This window comes from Myotis lucifugus, unplaced genomic scaffold (genome assembly GCF_000147115.1).
Source record: "Myotis lucifugus unplaced genomic scaffold, Myoluc2.0 scaffold_783, whole genome shotgun sequence".
NCBI classification, from domain to species: Eukaryota; Metazoa; Chordata; class Mammalia; order Chiroptera; family Vespertilionidae; genus Myotis; species Myotis lucifugus.
The window spans coordinates 72,056-87,910 of NW_005871831.1; the positions used below are offsets into that span (position 1 = coordinate 72,056).

The 15,855-nt window shown below is 55.7% G+C and overlaps 2 protein-coding genes across 2 annotated transcripts; one reads left to right on the plus strand and one right to left on the minus strand.

Annotated features, from left to right (window-relative positions):
• Nucleotides 1–4,837: 4,837 nt before the first annotated feature.
• VGF (VGF nerve growth factor inducible) lies at nucleotides 4,838–7,980 on the plus strand. Its single transcript, XM_014448222.2, has 2 exons — nucleotides 4,838–5,212; nucleotides 5,687–7,980. The coding sequence occupies exon 2, from the start codon at nucleotides 5,707–5,709 to the stop codon at nucleotides 7,564–7,566; it is 1,860 nt and encodes a 619-aa protein (XP_014303708.1). The 5' UTR covers nucleotides 4,838–5,212; nucleotides 5,687–5,706; the 3' UTR covers nucleotides 7,567–7,980.
• A 968-nt stretch (nucleotides 7,981–8,948) lies between these two features.
• On the minus strand, nucleotides 8,949–15,236 carry AP1S1 (adaptor related protein complex 1 sigma 1 subunit). Its single transcript, XM_006106214.3, has 5 exons — nucleotides 15,133–15,236; nucleotides 12,650–12,828; nucleotides 11,896–12,004; nucleotides 11,150–11,287; nucleotides 8,949–9,871 (listed from the first exon to the last, which is right to left on the minus strand). The coding sequence occupies exons 1-5, from the start codon at nucleotides 15,133–15,135 to the stop codon at nucleotides 9,824–9,826; spliced, it is 477 nt and encodes a 158-aa protein (XP_006106276.1). The 5' UTR covers nucleotides 15,136–15,236; the 3' UTR covers nucleotides 8,949–9,823.
• Nucleotides 15,237–15,855: the final 619 nt, after the last annotated feature.

Below are 15,855 nucleotides of genomic sequence, written 5' to 3' on the forward strand. Positions count from 1 at the left end.
GGATGCTGGGCCAGGGGGGGAATATATTTACTTTTACAATAAGAAAAAAAAAAGAAAGGGAGGGGGGGCGGGGATGGGACACATGACACCCATTATCTTCCCCCTTCCCCTGTATTAGGATCTTAGCCCTGTGGCCATGGGCTAATGACTTCCCCGAGGGGAGCTAGCCCTTGCCTGCCCCCACCCCAACCAAGAAGCAGAAAGGTGAGCGCTGCCGTGGGGCCCTGCCTAGACCCGGCCCCTGCACCTGGCAGTAGGCTGCTCTCCAAATTCTATGGGCTCTTCCCCCAAGTTCTCCTTGGCAGCCAGAACCAGCCTCCCTCAAGCCCTGCAATCCAGGCGTCTAACTCCCAGCTCTCCACTCTTTCGCTCGCTTTCTCCATTCCTGGGTGGGCACCAAGCAGAAGGTGGAGCCGCCGCTTCCCCTGGGAGCCGACCTCGAGGTGGTGATGACTGCAATCCCAAAAAGTAACACGCGGGGGCGCCAGGACGTGTGCGGACGCGGGCGAGGCAGCGCAAGGTGGTTTCCGTCCGTGTGAGTGTGTCCATGGGCGTCTTTGTGTGTCTGCGTTTCTGTACATGTGTGTACGAGTAAGAGGGTGTCTGGGTGAGATGTGTTCGGGACATCGTGGCTGGTGTACCCCAGAATCAGGTACTCCAAGTGTCTTTGATGAGGACGATGCTTGATATGTTGCTATGTGCTGTGGATGGGGAGGCAGGGAACTGTGTGTGTCGTCGTGTGTGCAAGGCGTAGCCTCCGAGTCCCTGATCCGCGTCTTGGGTTTTTGAAGTCACATACCTTCAGAGTTTTTACCCCCTTCCACCATCCTGTGCAAGAAGAATGAAGGCTCTCAACGCGAATCTCCATTACCCTGTCACATCTTCAGCATGGGTCTTCTAGGCTAGGTGTGACATTGCGTTTGTGTAAATGGGTGTGTCTCAGAATGTCAGTGTAACTCTGAATGATAGTGGTGTGTGTGTGTGTTTGTGTGTGTGTGTGTGTGTGTGTGTGTGTGTGACAGGTGGGTGTTGGAGGAGGCTGACTCAGGATTATGGAAGCAAACAGTTTCCTTTTTCTTGTTAGTTTGTGGATGTCACCTTCCTTCATGGCATGTATGTTGTGCTTTCTCAGTCTCTCCAGTAGTTGTCTCTCTTTGTGTCTCTCCTCATCTCTGTCTCCTTCTCTCTCTCCCTTTCTTGGTGACTCATCTCTGCAGCTTTGCCCTCCCCCGGCTTCCTGGGTCTCCCTTCCCCCACTCAGGAGTGGGTGGGAGTATGAGGGAATGGGACCGGGGACTGAAAATTAGGGTGAGCAACCCCTTCCTATTACTTATCATTCCCAGACCTGTCAGTGGCCCCCAGCCCTCTCCCAGCCCCGTTCCCAGGACTCCCCACCCTACTCAACTGGAGTGGCAGATAGGGCAATAATGCATTCTAATGGGGCCGTTTTCAGGGGGAGGGGGTGCCTCAGCAGCTTCTTTCCGTTCAAAGTGGAGACCCCTGCCCCTCTCATAAAGTTCCTCCGCCCTGCCTCCCCCCGCCCCCATCGCTGACGCAATGAAAGCCTGCAGAGGTGAGTCACCGGTTGGGGGAAAGGAAGAAAAGGAGGGGGACCTGGAGGTATGGGGGGAGGGGCATAGGAGGAAAGGGGAAGGGGACAAGCCCTTGTTCTTTTTCTTTCCCAAACTTTCTCAGGGAAAAGATCCAATGCTCCCCTCTCCTGGTTTTCCAAATCTTTAGCTTGAATCACTACTCTGCTGGACCCCATCTTCTCTTACCCTACTGGAGAGTGAGCGATTCAGAAACAAAGACAAAGAGAGATGCATTTGTACAAATAACTCAGCAAACACCAGGCATCCCCTCCAGATCCCCATCTCAGCTTTGCCTTTCCCAGCTCTCTCTCCATTTCTCTTTCTTTCCTGCCACCTCCCTCTCTCCCGGATCCCAGGAACCTGTCCCCAATCCAGCTTCTTTCTCAGAAACCCCTAAAGGCAGCAAGGTATGAAGAATGCAGTACATCTTCGAGAGGTAGAGTGTGCATGAATAAACTAGCCCAGGTAGGGAACTGGAAAGGAGAGAGGCAGAAACAGACCCAGATAAGAGGGATCCAGATCCAGATTGTGGAATCACCAAGCCTATTGCCACTGGTGCCTGGGGCTCCCACCTTCTTGCCACCTCCCTCACCCCAAGATGGCTGAGACTCTTGGGATGTTAATTTCTGAGACGTTCTTCTGGGCTAGAGTGGAGAAAGGGAGGCATGGGGAGTTGGGGAAGAATGGAGGAACACCCTGAAAACAAGGGGGAGGACCCGAACTTGCGGGCTGCAGAGGAGTGGCTTGGATTCTGAGGCTTTGTGGCATAGAAATCTAGAGAAAAGGTGAATGTGGGGAAGGGGCAGGAAAGAGCACATAGAAGTCCACATAACCTCTAACATATACCAACAGACATGGAAGGACCCAGAGAATGCAAAAGACACACGTGCGTGTGCGCGTGCGTGCGCGCACACACACACACACACACACACACACACACACACACACACACACTATCGACGCACCAACCCAGGCACACTCTCCAGACCCAGCAGATACCCAGACTCAAGACTCTTAACTACACAGGTATACTGGCACGCAGGAGGGATCAGAACCCACACCCATTCACACACAGATACCTGGAAACAGGCAAAAACACAACCACACACACTGGAAAAGACTACATATTTAAATCAGAACACGACCACTCTTGGCCCCCCCCCCCATCCTCTTTCTTTTTCTTTCCTCCCGTATATTTCACTAATCTCTGTACACATATACACACATGTACATACATACATAGGTGCATGTCCACATACATGAGCCCACAGTAACACAGTTTCTCTAGGTGCCTATCTCCCCTCACACTTAGTCCCTTAGCTCCATCAGCCTCGCAGTCTCCTCCATGGCTCCCCCGCTTTGCCTGGCTCTTGGATGGCTTCCCCTCCCCCTCTCCAGATGTCTGAACCATCTCTCTCTGATTCATCCTCCTCGGGAAGGTAACGTGACCCCCTCCTCATTCCAATGCTCTCAGTAACCACACGGGGAAAAGAGGGAGATGGGGAGGGAAAGGAAGAATGAGGGGGGGCCCCAAGGGCAGCAGGAGACCCTAGATTTGTTGTGTGTGGCGGGGGGGGGGGTGAAGTACTGCTGTGGGGCCTGTTACCCCCTCCTCTCCCTTCTTTCCTTGGCTTCTCCGCAGTCACCTTGGCTTTCAGTATCTTCCTTTTGCCTGTTCCCTCTACCTTTTCCAGATTCCCTCCTTCCTTCTTCCCTCTCCTGCTGTCTTCTCTCTTTCCTCTCTCTCCTCCTCCCCACCTCTTTCCTCGCAGAGCTGATGGGCTTTCTTCTGGGAAAGTCGAGCCACTGATGGAACCGAGAAGCCACTGTTGGCTATAGAGGGAAAACACGTGAGTGATTGTGTGTGTGTGTGTGAGAGAGAGAGAGAGAGAGAGAGAGAGAGAGAGAGAGAAGGGGGAAGAGGAGGAGGAGGAGGAGGAGGAAGAGGAAGAGGAAGAGGAGGATTAGTGCTAGGAAGAAATGAGGAGGGGGCTGAGGACTGGCTCTGACAATCTGAGCCCTGTGTGTGCCCATGGGTACCCCTATGGCTGCAGTTCTTGTGTGTCTGGTGTGTCATTGTAACTCCCCCCTTTCACTGCCCACGCCTCCGCACAGCTCTCTGCCTGCACTGAAGCCCCCCTCCCTCCCTCCCCTTCATTCCTGCACTGGCGGCTCCCCTTGGCTCACTCCTCTCTCCCCTGCCCCCTCCCCATTTCCGTCCCCCCTCCATCCCCGCCCACGGCTGGTCTCCCTTCACTGGACCCGGCTTGCTGATAGATTCTCTTTGCGCAATCTGTGCGTCATCGCCCCCCACCCCCCGGAACCTCTAGCCGTCCATGCCCCCAGCCCCAACCCCATCATGCCGGAGATATGGTCGAGGGGTCTGGTTGCAGTAAGGGGCGTTCTCTGACGTTGCATGCCCACCCCCACCTCCCGCATCGTGTTTCAGCCTTCCCTTTAAGCAATGGAGAGAACTGGAGTTGAGCCACCGCCCCCCACCTGCGCAACCCCCTCCCCACCTGGTTTGCTCTTGCCCTCCAAACGTCCTTTTGGGGAGGGGGGGAAGGAGCAGGAGAAAAGAAACTGAAGGGGGATGGGGAGTGGTGGGCTGAAAGGGGGCACAGCGGAGGCGCCAACAGACGCTACAGAGTCAACTGGACAGACACACCTTTTTCTTCAGACACGCACCGACAATGTACAGACACGACAGAGGCACACACATCCTCAGTCTTTTCTTTCTCTTCCAACTTGGACCCTTGTCGGTGGGATTACCAAAACCGCAAGATCCACCCATCTGCCCCGGCCCAGGGCCCGCACCCCGCACCGCCGATCCGCGGACAGCGCCCGCAGGCGCGCAGGTCTCTTTTCTCAGGTTCACGCCGTCCTTGGGCGTGTTCCCCATGGACCCTGAGATAGGAGGATGGGGAGACTGCCCCTACCTTCCCCGCTTTGGATTCCTTATTCTCCCCCTCCCCAGCATGGATTTCTTACTGGTGCCCTGTCAGACCTGGGAGTGCCCCATCCGTTTCGCGATGCGGGCTCCCGCCGCTGCAAATTGTTGGGTAAAACCCACCCTTCTGTCTTGCAGTGTCTCTGCATCCACCTTTCCATTCATTCATTCATTCATCCTTTTCTCCTTGTCCCTCCTTCATTCATTCATAGCCCCCAACCCCGCCCGCCTCGACATTTCATTCATTCATTCCTTCATTCATTCTTTTCCCCGGTGCTCCACTAGCGCACGCCCCTCCAGCCGAGGACCCCAGTGCGCAGTCGCAGGCCGGGAGAACACCGCATCCTCCAATCGTTGGGCATCCTCCCGCCTCTAGGCGCCCGCCCGCTTTCCCATGAATGAACATTGACGTCAATGGGGCGGGGCAATCCCACGTGACACTGCGCGCTCCCGTTTATAAGGCGGCAGCGGCGCGGGCGCTGTCCAGCGTGCTGAAGCCGGAGCGAGCGAGCCGCCCGGACCCAGCTGAGCCCAGCCCACTGGACGCCAGACCTCGACCATCGGTCCTATCCTAGCCACCTCTCGGAGCCGAGGCGGAAGCGTTCCGACCTTCCCTGTCCCCACCCCGCCTCGACCCTCCTCTCCACCTCCTGCGTCGTGACACCAGCTGGTAAATACTCCGCTGTCTGTCCCTCAACCCCTGGCAACGGTGGGTGTGAGGGAGGGTTCTCTCCTAGATGGGGGTGTTGAAAACACATCGGGGAGCCCCCCGTAAGGGTCTCTGGTAAGTGGGGAGTCGCCGCTTTTTTCTTGCTGCTGAAGTCGCCCACGCACCATCCAGAGTGTCCTGTGGGGAGGGAGCAGAGATTTCCCCCTTATCCTCACTGCTTAGTACGTGGGCGCGGGCACCGAGATGGCTCAGAGAAGGGGGCGAGGAGGCACCGTGGGTGCGAGGGTTGTGGGCATTTTCCCATTTACACGACTTCAGAGATCGGCACATCTTCCTTCTTTGCGCCTAAAGGTCCCTCTTCTGGGAAAGGTTAGGGGAAACCCTGATTAAAGGTGGGGGAATGGAACGTAGAACCAGAGAGCAGAAAATTCTTAAAGAAATCCTTTCTTTCTTTCCACCCCTCCTATTTTTCAGTCTCCGACAGTCCCCTGGTCATGAAATCGCTCAGGTTGCCAGTTTCCGCCCTCTTCTGCTTCTTTCTACTGATTAAGGGGCTGGGAGGAGCGCCCCCCGGGCGCCTTGAGGCACAGTCACCTCCCCTCAGCTCTGAGCATAAAGAATCTGTAGCTGGGGACGCAGTGCCCGCGCTGAAGGATGGTCGCACCCCAGAGGTCCGAGCCGCTCGAAATTCAGAGCCGCAGGACGAGGGAGAGCTTTTCCAGGGTGTGGATCCCCGGGCGCTGGCCGCGGTGCTGTTACAGGCACTTGACCGCCCGGCCTCGCCCCCGGCGCCAGGCGGCTCCCAACTGAAGCCAGAGGAAGAAGCAGCAGAAGCTCTGTTAACTGAGACCGTGAGAAGCCAGACCCACAGCCTCCCAGCGCCAGAGACTCATGCGCCCGCGGCCCCGCCTCGCCCTCAGACTCAGGAGAACGGTCCCGAGGCGAGCGACCCCTCCGAGGAGCTTGAGGCGCTGGCTGCTCTGCTCCAGGAACTGAGAGATTTCAGTCCGAGCAGCGCCAAGCGCCAGCAGGAGACCGCAGCAGCAGAGACGGAAACTCGCACGCACACGCTGACCCGAGTCAACCTGGAGAGCCCCGGGCCCGAGCGCGTGTGGCGCGCTTCCTGGGGGGAGTTCCAGGCGCGTGTCCCGGAGCGCGCGCCCCTGCCACCCCCGGCTCCCCAGCAATTCCAGGTTCAGATGCCCGAGAGCCGCCCCCTTCCCGAAGCCCACCAGTTCGGGGAAAAAGTGCCTTCCCCCAAAACACACCTAGGCGACGCATTGGCACCCCTGTCCAAGGCGTACCAAAGCCTGGGCACCCCCTTCCCCAAGGCGCGCCGGCCGGAGAGCTCACTCCTGAGCGGCTCGGAGGCGGGGGAGCGCCTTCTACAGCAAGGGCTGGCTCAGGTAGAGGCAGGGAGGCGGCAGGCGGAGGCCACCCGGCAGGCCGCGGCGCAAGAAGAGCGGCTGGCGGACCTGGCTTCGGACCTGCTACTCCAGTATTTGCTACAGGGTGGGGCCCGGCAACGCAGCCTGGGGGGTCGGGGGCTGCAGCCGGAGAAGGAGCGAGAGAGCGAGAGGGAGGAGGAGGAGGTGGAGCAGGAGAGACGCGGCGGTGAGGAGAGGGTGGGGGAAGAGGACGAGGAGGCGGCGGAGGCGGAGGCGGAGGCGGAGGAGGCGGAGAGGGCGCGGCAGAACGCGTTACTGTTCGCCGAGGAGGAGGAGGACGGGGAAGCCGCTGCCGAGGACAAGCGGTCCCAGGAGGAGATGCCTGGCCACCGTCGGCAGGACGCCGAGCGGGCCGAGGAGGGCGGAGAGGAGGAAGACGACGACGAAGAGATGGACCCACAGACCATCGATAGCCTCATTGAGCTGTCCACCAAACTCCACCTGCCAGCGGATGACGTGGTCAGCATCATCGAGGAGGTTGAGGAGAAGCGGAAGCGGAAGAAGAACGCCCCTCCCGAGCCCGTGCCTCCCCCACGGGCTGCCCCCGTGCCCACCCACGTCCGCTCCCCGCAGCCCCCGCCCCTCGCCCCCGCCCCCGCCCCTGCTGGAGACCAGCTGCGGGATTGGAACGAGGTGCTCCCGCCTTGGGATCGGGAGGAGGAGCAGGTATTTCCCCCGGGGCCCTACCACCCTTTTCCCAACTACATCCGGCCGCGGACGCTGCAGCCTCCTGCTGCCTCGCGCCGCCGCCACTACCACCACGCCCTGCCGCCTTCGCGCCACTATCCCGGCGGGGAGGCCCAGGCACGGCGCGCGCAGGCGGAGGCAGAGGCGGAGGAGCGCCGGCTGCAGGAGCAGGAGGAGCTGGAGAATTACATCGAGCACGTGCTGCTCCAACGCCCGTGACCGGTCTCGCCTCCGAGCGCCACCGCAGCGCGTGGTCACCCCCGCCCCCCTCCGTGTCGCTCCTGTCCCCTCCTGGGTATTTGCATGCGTCCCCGGCCCCGCCCTCGGCCCCCGCCCCGCCTCGCCCGCGGGCTGCGCGGAGGACCTGTCACACCTCTTCCTGGGTCCAAAGCCCGAACTCCCCAAACTCGCTCACGGCTGTCCCAGGGCCAGCGCAGGCGAGCGGATGGTTTGTGCGAGCTCCCTCCCGCTGCTCCCACCTAGTTGCCCAGTTCCATTTGTGTCTGTCTCCTGCCCTTGGGGCCTCCCACAAGCCTCTCCAGATCGCTGTGAATCTACCTTCTTTCCCTTCTCTCTTGTAAATACCCCTCACGGAGGAAATAGTTTTGCTAAGAAATAAAAGTGACTATTTTATTAGGACTTTGTTCTCGGTTATTCACCCGTCCCCTTGGGCCTGTGCGGTCCTTCCCAAGGGGCGGTGAGGGAAACGCCAGCCACAACACCCATCTCTTCCAGCTTAAAAGGGAGGGTTGAATGGCACCAACCCTTTTTAAAACTGTATTTGGGGGTAGAATTGGCTCACATCCATTTGGAAACCCTACATGGTGGTTAAAGTCATGGGTTCCCAGGGCCTGGCAGAGAGATGCAAAGTAGATAAGGAGCCACAGCTCTGGGCTCTTCTTCTTGTGACTCTGAGGGGCCACACAGGCAGTACTGGTGGCTCCCCACAGACCCTGTTCCAAATCAGACACACCTCCCTTAACTGCTCCCTAAATTCCCTGGCCCTACATACTTCACAATAAATATGGGGACAGGGGACGGTTGGCAGCCACAGAAACATTCTGGTTTTAGCCTCTTCTCAACCCTTTTCTAAGCATAGGAGGTAGAATATACCCTTGAACTAGGGAGTCTCCTTCCTAAATAAAACTAAACCAGGCAAATGAAGTCTCCCACAAAGAAATCTTAGAGGGAGTGAAACCAGGTCCCAGGGAAGTTTCTCCTCCCTGGCTGAAGACAGCTCAGGGAGCTAGCTGGTTGCAGAGGCATTGAGCTAGCAAATATATTTTTGGTAGAGGGTGTCAGATAAAATACAGGACACTCAGTTAAATTTGCATTTCAGATAAGCAATGATACATTTGCATAGGATACACTTAACCTTTAAAAATTATTCATTGTCCTGGCCAGTGTTACTCAGTGGTCGGGACCATCAGTTGTGCACCAAAGGGTCTCAGGTTCAATCCCGAGTTGGGGAGGCAACCAATCAATGTGAGACACATCAATGATTCTCCCCCCTCCCTCTCTCTCATTCTCTCTAAAAATCAATGGAAAGATATTCTCTGGTGGGGATTAACAACAACAAAAATTATTCGTTATCATACAAATTGAACTGTGTGTTTTACTTTATTTTTTATTTCTGGCTCTAATCTGGCAACCCCTTTCTGGGGAAGAGTCAAATGCAGTGTTCCCTTCCCCTCCTAACTGATCCCAGCAGCCCTATCTTCTTTCACAGAGCCTCAGGCAGGCGAAGTCCAGAAACGCTTTTCCTTTTATTTCAGAGGAAAGGAAATAAAGTTAGACACTTGCCCACCCCACCACCCCCTTAGTTTCTGCCTCACCCCGAATATGGAGTGAAGGAGAGATAGGGCCCAGTCTCCTATGAAGCCTGCCCTTCCCCCAACCCTCCCTCCCTCAAAGTGGCAAGGTTAGAAAAAAATTAACTATGTTTTCCTCCCCCAGCACTGGACAGAGGCCCTACTGCAGCCAAGAAGGGAGGGTGCAGATGAGGGGAAAGGATAACCTAGTCACTACACAGATGCCCCCCTTCCCAGGTAGAGAAGCTGCCCTGGCTGGCTGCAGGGGGTGGGAGGGGTGGAGGTAGGATATGGGGCAGGGAGACGAGAAGAGCCCTGAAAACCTTTTCCCTTTAACCTGACATATTTATATATTTACAATTATAAGGGAGGAAAGGAAATTTGGAGTAATAGTTCTTCAAAGGCAGGGAATGAAAGCCAAATAGCACCCCCATCTTGGGTCTTGGTCATATTTTCCTGCCTCCCAGCTCCAAAAAACCTTCAGTAGGAACAGGGGAAACAGGAGGTAGGGGGTGGAGGAGGGACTGTTTGAGGGTCCTGAGCCTACAGCTCACTCCAAAGGAAGGTGAGACAGCAGAGGAGGGACAGCCGAGTCCCACCAAGAAAAGGGCCACGTGTGCCCTGCCTCTCCACCAGCTCCCACATCTCCACGGCCCGGGTGGGGGCTATGCCAGACCCATCTCCTCCAACACACTGCGTGGCGACTCATCCTCCTGAGGCAGAGACAAACAGAGGGTGACGCAGAGACAGCAGGAGAGGCCGACAGGGAATGGGGGAGGTGGGTGGGCAAGACAACAGCATCACAAGGATGGAGGCAGAGTGGAGGAAGCACACAGAGAAACGGGGAAGAGGGGAGAGAGAGAGAAGCCAATGTGAGCTCAAGGCAGAACAGCTGGGGACCCTTCAGGGGAGTTTCCCAGCCCCCTAGGACTACCTCCCAGAGCCAACTGTGGCAAGGAGGGGGTCCAGGTTGAGTCCACCCCCCCACCCCCCTCCAGAGAACCAAGGACCAGGTTGGTGAGCAGGGGGCCCAGCTTTGTATCTGAGCGAAAGGGAGTGAAGCTGCGACTCGAGGATGGGAAACTTTTCTGAGGCCTGCGGGGGTGGCAAATGGTTAGGTCCTTCTTTTCAGGGTTGTGGGGGAGTAAGAGGTTGGCATCAGGTCTCTGAGGTAGGTGAACTAGACTGCAGAGAGATGAGTCATTGGGGTCTGAGCAGAGCACTAGTAACAGGGGTGTATGTGCCAGGGGATGTGTGTTGCAGTGTGTGTGTGTGTGTGTGTGTGTGTGTGTGTGAGAGAAAGGGAACCTGTACCAGTAAGGTGGCAGGTTCAATTCTGCTCTTTCTCCTGTTGCAGAGATGAGCCCCCTATCGCACCCCTTCCTCAGAGCCAGCTCATGCCAGCTTGTTTGTCACTGCAGATTCCGGTGACTCATCTTCCTGCACCAAGTCTCAGCAGTGGCACAGCAGAGAGGGGGCAAGCAGTAATGGGGTGAGGGCAGGGACACCAGAGAGCAGGGTGAAACAACAGCTAGGTGACCTGTACACCAACCTCCAAATCCCTACAGTTTTTTGCTTCTGAAAATCAGAGGCTCATTTTGCGTATGTGTGTGTAAAAAAAGGTGGGTGGGGGGAGACACCAGGGAAGAAAAGCATTATCTACCATTTGCTCCTTCTCCAATTCTCTGAGCAACCCTTATATGCCAAGAGAAGCAAGGGACAAAGGAGATTTGCCTGGGGTGAGACACCCTGGGTCCTTCCGGAAGGAGAGAATTGGCACGGGTGTTTGCCACCCCCACCTCCCACCACAAGCAACCAGGGCTTGAGGGCAAGCTGGCCAAACAGGTGCGGGGGCCAGACACCACAGGGAGGGGGGCCCTTTGGCAGTAGTGGGAAGGGGGCAGATGTGGCAGGCAGGCAGGGTGTCCAGAGGAGGGAGGGCAACTTCTACCGTGATACTCTTCCTCCTCCTCACTGTCCCAGGCCCATACCTCCTGCAGCAGGTCAGCCTGCTCAATAGCCTTTAGCACACTCTTCTTGGAGGTGTCCTGGACATCACCCCCCATCAAGAACTCATCCAAGATGAAGTAAGCCTTCTCAAAATTAAAGATGATGTCCAGCTCGCACACCTGAGAAGAGGGGGGAAAGGCAGAGTAGAGTAATGAAGTGCATTCCCACCCCACACGCCCCACCTCGGTTCTCAATATGTCTCCTCATCTTCTTCATGACTACCCTCCAACCTTAGGTTCCTGCCCCAGGTCTACGTCCTCCTGACCCCAAGGCCTTAGTAAGTACTTGGATCACGTTTTCCTTCTCCTTCTCTTGCCTCTTTCTCCCTGATCATAAAATATTAGTTGCTCTTGACCGTGGCTTTTGTTGCCTTGACCCCAGAATCTGTGACATTGTTCCCAGCACTGGGCTAGCCTCCTTCCCTAAATTCTGTGGGGCAGGGAAGGAATCGTCAATATCAGGAACTGCTGATAAAATCGGAATATGACTTTTGTCCTTTTGTGAGAAGTCTGAGCTGAGCTCTAGATGGATTGATTAAGAGGCAGATTCTGGTCTCTACCCCCTCCCCCAGACTGATTAAGGGGCATGGCTAAAGAGGGAGATTATTTACCATTCTCACTGCTCCCACTTCACCTCTCCCAAGCATCCCAGCGCAGAGATTCCAAGGACCCCAGAGTTCGGAGGGAAGAGGGGATTGCTGAGTATGGAAACAGGGAGGGTGACTTACGCTGCCAAAGTATTTGTCCAGGAGCTCCACATATCGGTGGATCAGTTCCAGGGTGATGAGCTCATTGTCTTGGCCCTCGATGGCGCAGCAGAAGTAGAGGCTGGCATATCTGAGGAGAGGGGACATGAGAGACAGCTGAAAGGGCTATTGGCCTGCTCCAGGCCTCTGGGCTCAAACCTCTCATTTCTCCTTATTCCCAGCCCAGGGTCTGTGTGGCTTCAGGACAAAGGTGGGGTGGCCCCAGGGTATATAAATAGTTACTCGCTCAGCCTCTTAATGCCTCTCACAAACAGGCAACAACCAAACTCTTTCCTCCTCTTGCTCTCTGACCTGCTCAGTGTGACTCAGCAAAACCCTGAGCCAAATAATTTCACTTCCTCAGAGAAGGAACTAGAAATGGTGGTGTGTGTGTTTGTGTGTGTGTGTGTGTGTGTGTGTGTTGGGAAAAGTGGCACAGGATTTACCATTTATGACTGAGACAGCAAGGGACATGTGTAATGGACAAGATAGGGCCCTTGGGACAGAAGTATGTGTGTGAAGTAGGTGTGAGACTAGAGCAAAACTAAGTGGGGAACAAGAATTTCTTCAAGGTGAATGTAGAAAGGAAAGAAAGCTGTTCATCACTGCCCTCGAGACGTCCTTAGTCGCCAGTTCTCTCTGACCCAGGGACTGCTTATTACTCAGCCATTGAAACCCATTGCCAAGCCCCAACCAAGCAGGACCCAGGCGAGTCTGACAGTAGGTGGGGAGTCACCTCTTATAGACAACTTTGAGGTCTCTCCACTCCAGGAAACTGCACATTTTGGGCTTGCGAGCCAGAACAACCTGCATGAGCTCCCGAACCATCTTCTTTCTCTCCTTGTCTGATGTGGCCAGGTACCATTTTTGCAGCCTCAGCTTTCCCTGCCGGCTGAACAGCAGCATGAATCGCATCTGGGGAAAAGGCAGGGGGTAGGGATGAGGGAATGAGAGGCAGAGCTGAGGGTCAGAGATTTGGTTCTCTGAGTTTCTTTCCTCCACAAACATACAGCTCCAAACTCATCTGACTCTTCTCCACTCACAGCTTCTACTTTCTTCAAATAATCAGCCCTTGCTCTCAACTCTGGGTATTCCCACCAGCTGGTGTCTTTCCTTGGGGGGGGGAGGGGGGTGTCAGAGCTTCTGAGTCTGTCTGTTATTTGGATTCAAATCCTGGCTTTACTAGTTGAGTAAGTTGCTTTGTTTCCTGGTCTGTGAAACAGATTAATAAAAGTACTTACCTTACAGAGTCGTTAGGAGGGATTAAATGAGTTGATATATGCAACAGTGCCTGGCACAAGGTAAACACTGTAACACATTAGGTATAACTATTATTTTTCTCTGACCTCCTGTTTCCAAACCATTTCCTAAAGGAAAGTAAAATACCTAGCACAGTGACAACCAGCCCATAGCTGATGTCAGAGGCTCTGTCCACTTTCTTCCATGCTCCTATTCACAACCACACTGAAACCAGGTATTTTGTCCCTGGAGAAGCTACCTCAATTCTCCAACCCATCCTGGCCATTCACCCTTAAAGAGGTACCTAACACACCCGCGCCAGTCCTATGCCTAGGTATCCTTCATGTCAGCACATGGTATTGAGACTCCTCCCCCTCCAAGTTCCAGCCTCCTCTCTCCTCAGCCATTCAGGCATTTGGCCATTGATATGCCTCTCTCTCTTTTCAATCCTCACCCTAGGATATATATATATATATATATATATATATATATATATATATATATATATATATACATTTAAGAAAGATGGGGCTTTTATTTTATTTTTTAAATATATGTTATTGTTTTTTTACAGAGAGGAAGAGAGAGAGATAGAGAGTTAGAAACATAGATGAGAGAGAAACATTGATCAGCTGCCTCCTGCACACCTCCCACTGGGGATGTGCCTGCAACCAAGGTACATGTCCTTGACAGGAATTGAACCTGGGACCCTTCAGTCCGCAGGCCGACGCTCTATCCACTGAGCCAAACCGGTCATGGCTGTTTTTTTTTTTTTTTTAATTGGTTTTAGAGAGATAAATATTGACCTGTTGCCTCCCATATGTACCCTGACCTGGAATCGAACTGGCAACCTTTCAGTGTACAGGGACAACGCTCCAACCCACTGAGCCACCGGGCCAGGGCTCCTCACTTCTTCCTTTCATGATGCCTCCCTTTACATGCCCACTCCTTCGCAGATATCAGGTGACCAATTTCCCTTTCAATTTTTCAGTTAGCACATTGCCATCCAGGTGGCTCTCCAAGGTAATGTGTGGCACAGGGCTCAGGCCGGGTCGGGTGGGGAGGAGTGCGGAGCCCTCCGGGTGCACACCCCGCGTGCCCCAGCTACCCAGTTCCAAGGCGTCAGTCCCAGCCTGGAGTTCTCGCCTTCTCCCTGCAGCTCTCCTCTCCACGGACTTTACCTGGATGCGTGGAACAGCTCTCGTTTAACACTGTTCAGTAGGCTGAGGACCACAAGGGGGTTTTTGGTGGTGAGGAAGGGGAAGCGCCGTTAGCTTTTGGTGGGAAGGCAACCGAGGAGCGCAAGGGAGCCGCGCACGTCTAAGATGGGGTGGAGGAGGGGGAGCAGGAAGACGGCAGGCCTGGGTTCCGGAAGGAGAACCGGGTCGGGGGCGGAGAGCTAAGAGCTGCGGAGCCGGGTGCCAAGGCCCGGGCCCCCCAGAGCAAGACCTCGAGCCCACTTGCTCGACCCGCCGCACTCAGCCTCTCGGCGAGCCGGGTGGTCCACCGAGGCAGGACGGCCTCTCCTGGGACCCGGAAGCGATCCCTTCGCACACGCTCTCACCCCGCGGCCGCCGCTCCTCTCGGGGCTGCACCGGGACGGAGTGTGACCCGTGCCCCCGCCGCCTCCCTCCGCCCACAAGCCCTCGCGCCCCTATTCCTCGGGCGACCTCCCTGCGGCAGTGGTCGGGACCCCTTGGACCGCGACCCGCGCGCTCCCCCTGGCTCGGGACAGTCCCGCCGCCCCCTAAATCAGCCCCCTTTCGCCCCACTAAGGCGCCCTCTGCCCGCCCCTTCTACCTAAAGCCATTTCCAGCTGCTCCTGCTCCCAGGCCGGCTCGCCCACCCGTCCAGGAAATTGAGGTCCTCTGGGGACCGGAGGAAGAAAGAGTGGCTCTCACCGAGGGCGGCCCCCAAGGACCCCCGCAGGTACAGCCCACGGCCCTCCGTCCCCCTCCCCTCCCTCTTCGCACAACCTACCATCCTGCAGTCTCCGTCTTGGCGAGTCCCTCTCCGGCCGCCGTAGGTGCCAGCTCCACTCCCTTTCTGATCCTTTCTCTTCTTCCTCCCCCTCCCGCTGGAAGCCCGGCCCCGCCCCGCCCCTTCGCGGTGAGTACCGCGCAGGCGCCAACGCTGCGGGGCGCGCGGGCGGGGATGGAGGAGGAGAAGCGGAAGCCATGGCAACCAGGTCCTTTGGCTTCAGCTTGGAGCAGCTATGTTGTCATGGTAACAAGGCTGTCCTGTGGGCTGCTTGGAGGATGGGGGAGAAAGACAACGAGGTCCTCGTGCTTTGTAACCTTGGGGGAAAAGGGCGGGAAAAGGGGTGCGAGGTGAATGGGAGGATCATCGGAGTCTGTGAGGAAGTAGGGAGCACTAATGGAGGGGTGTGGGCAATTGGGAAGGAGCAGGGTAGGAACTGGATGTAGGGAAGGATGAGTGAGGAGGAAGACAGGAAGACAAAGGGTGGTGGGGCAGACATGAGGAAGAAGTATAGAGCTCAAAATAGATCTATACTGAGAACCTGCTAGATGTAACACTTTTTAAAAACTTTTAAAATTGAATTTATTGGGGTGGCATTGGTTAATAAAATTATATAGGTTTCAGGTGTACAATTTTATAATACATCACCTGTATACTGTATTTTGTAGTCACCACTCCAAGTCAAGTCTCTCTCCATCAGCATTTATCCCCCCTATACCCTCT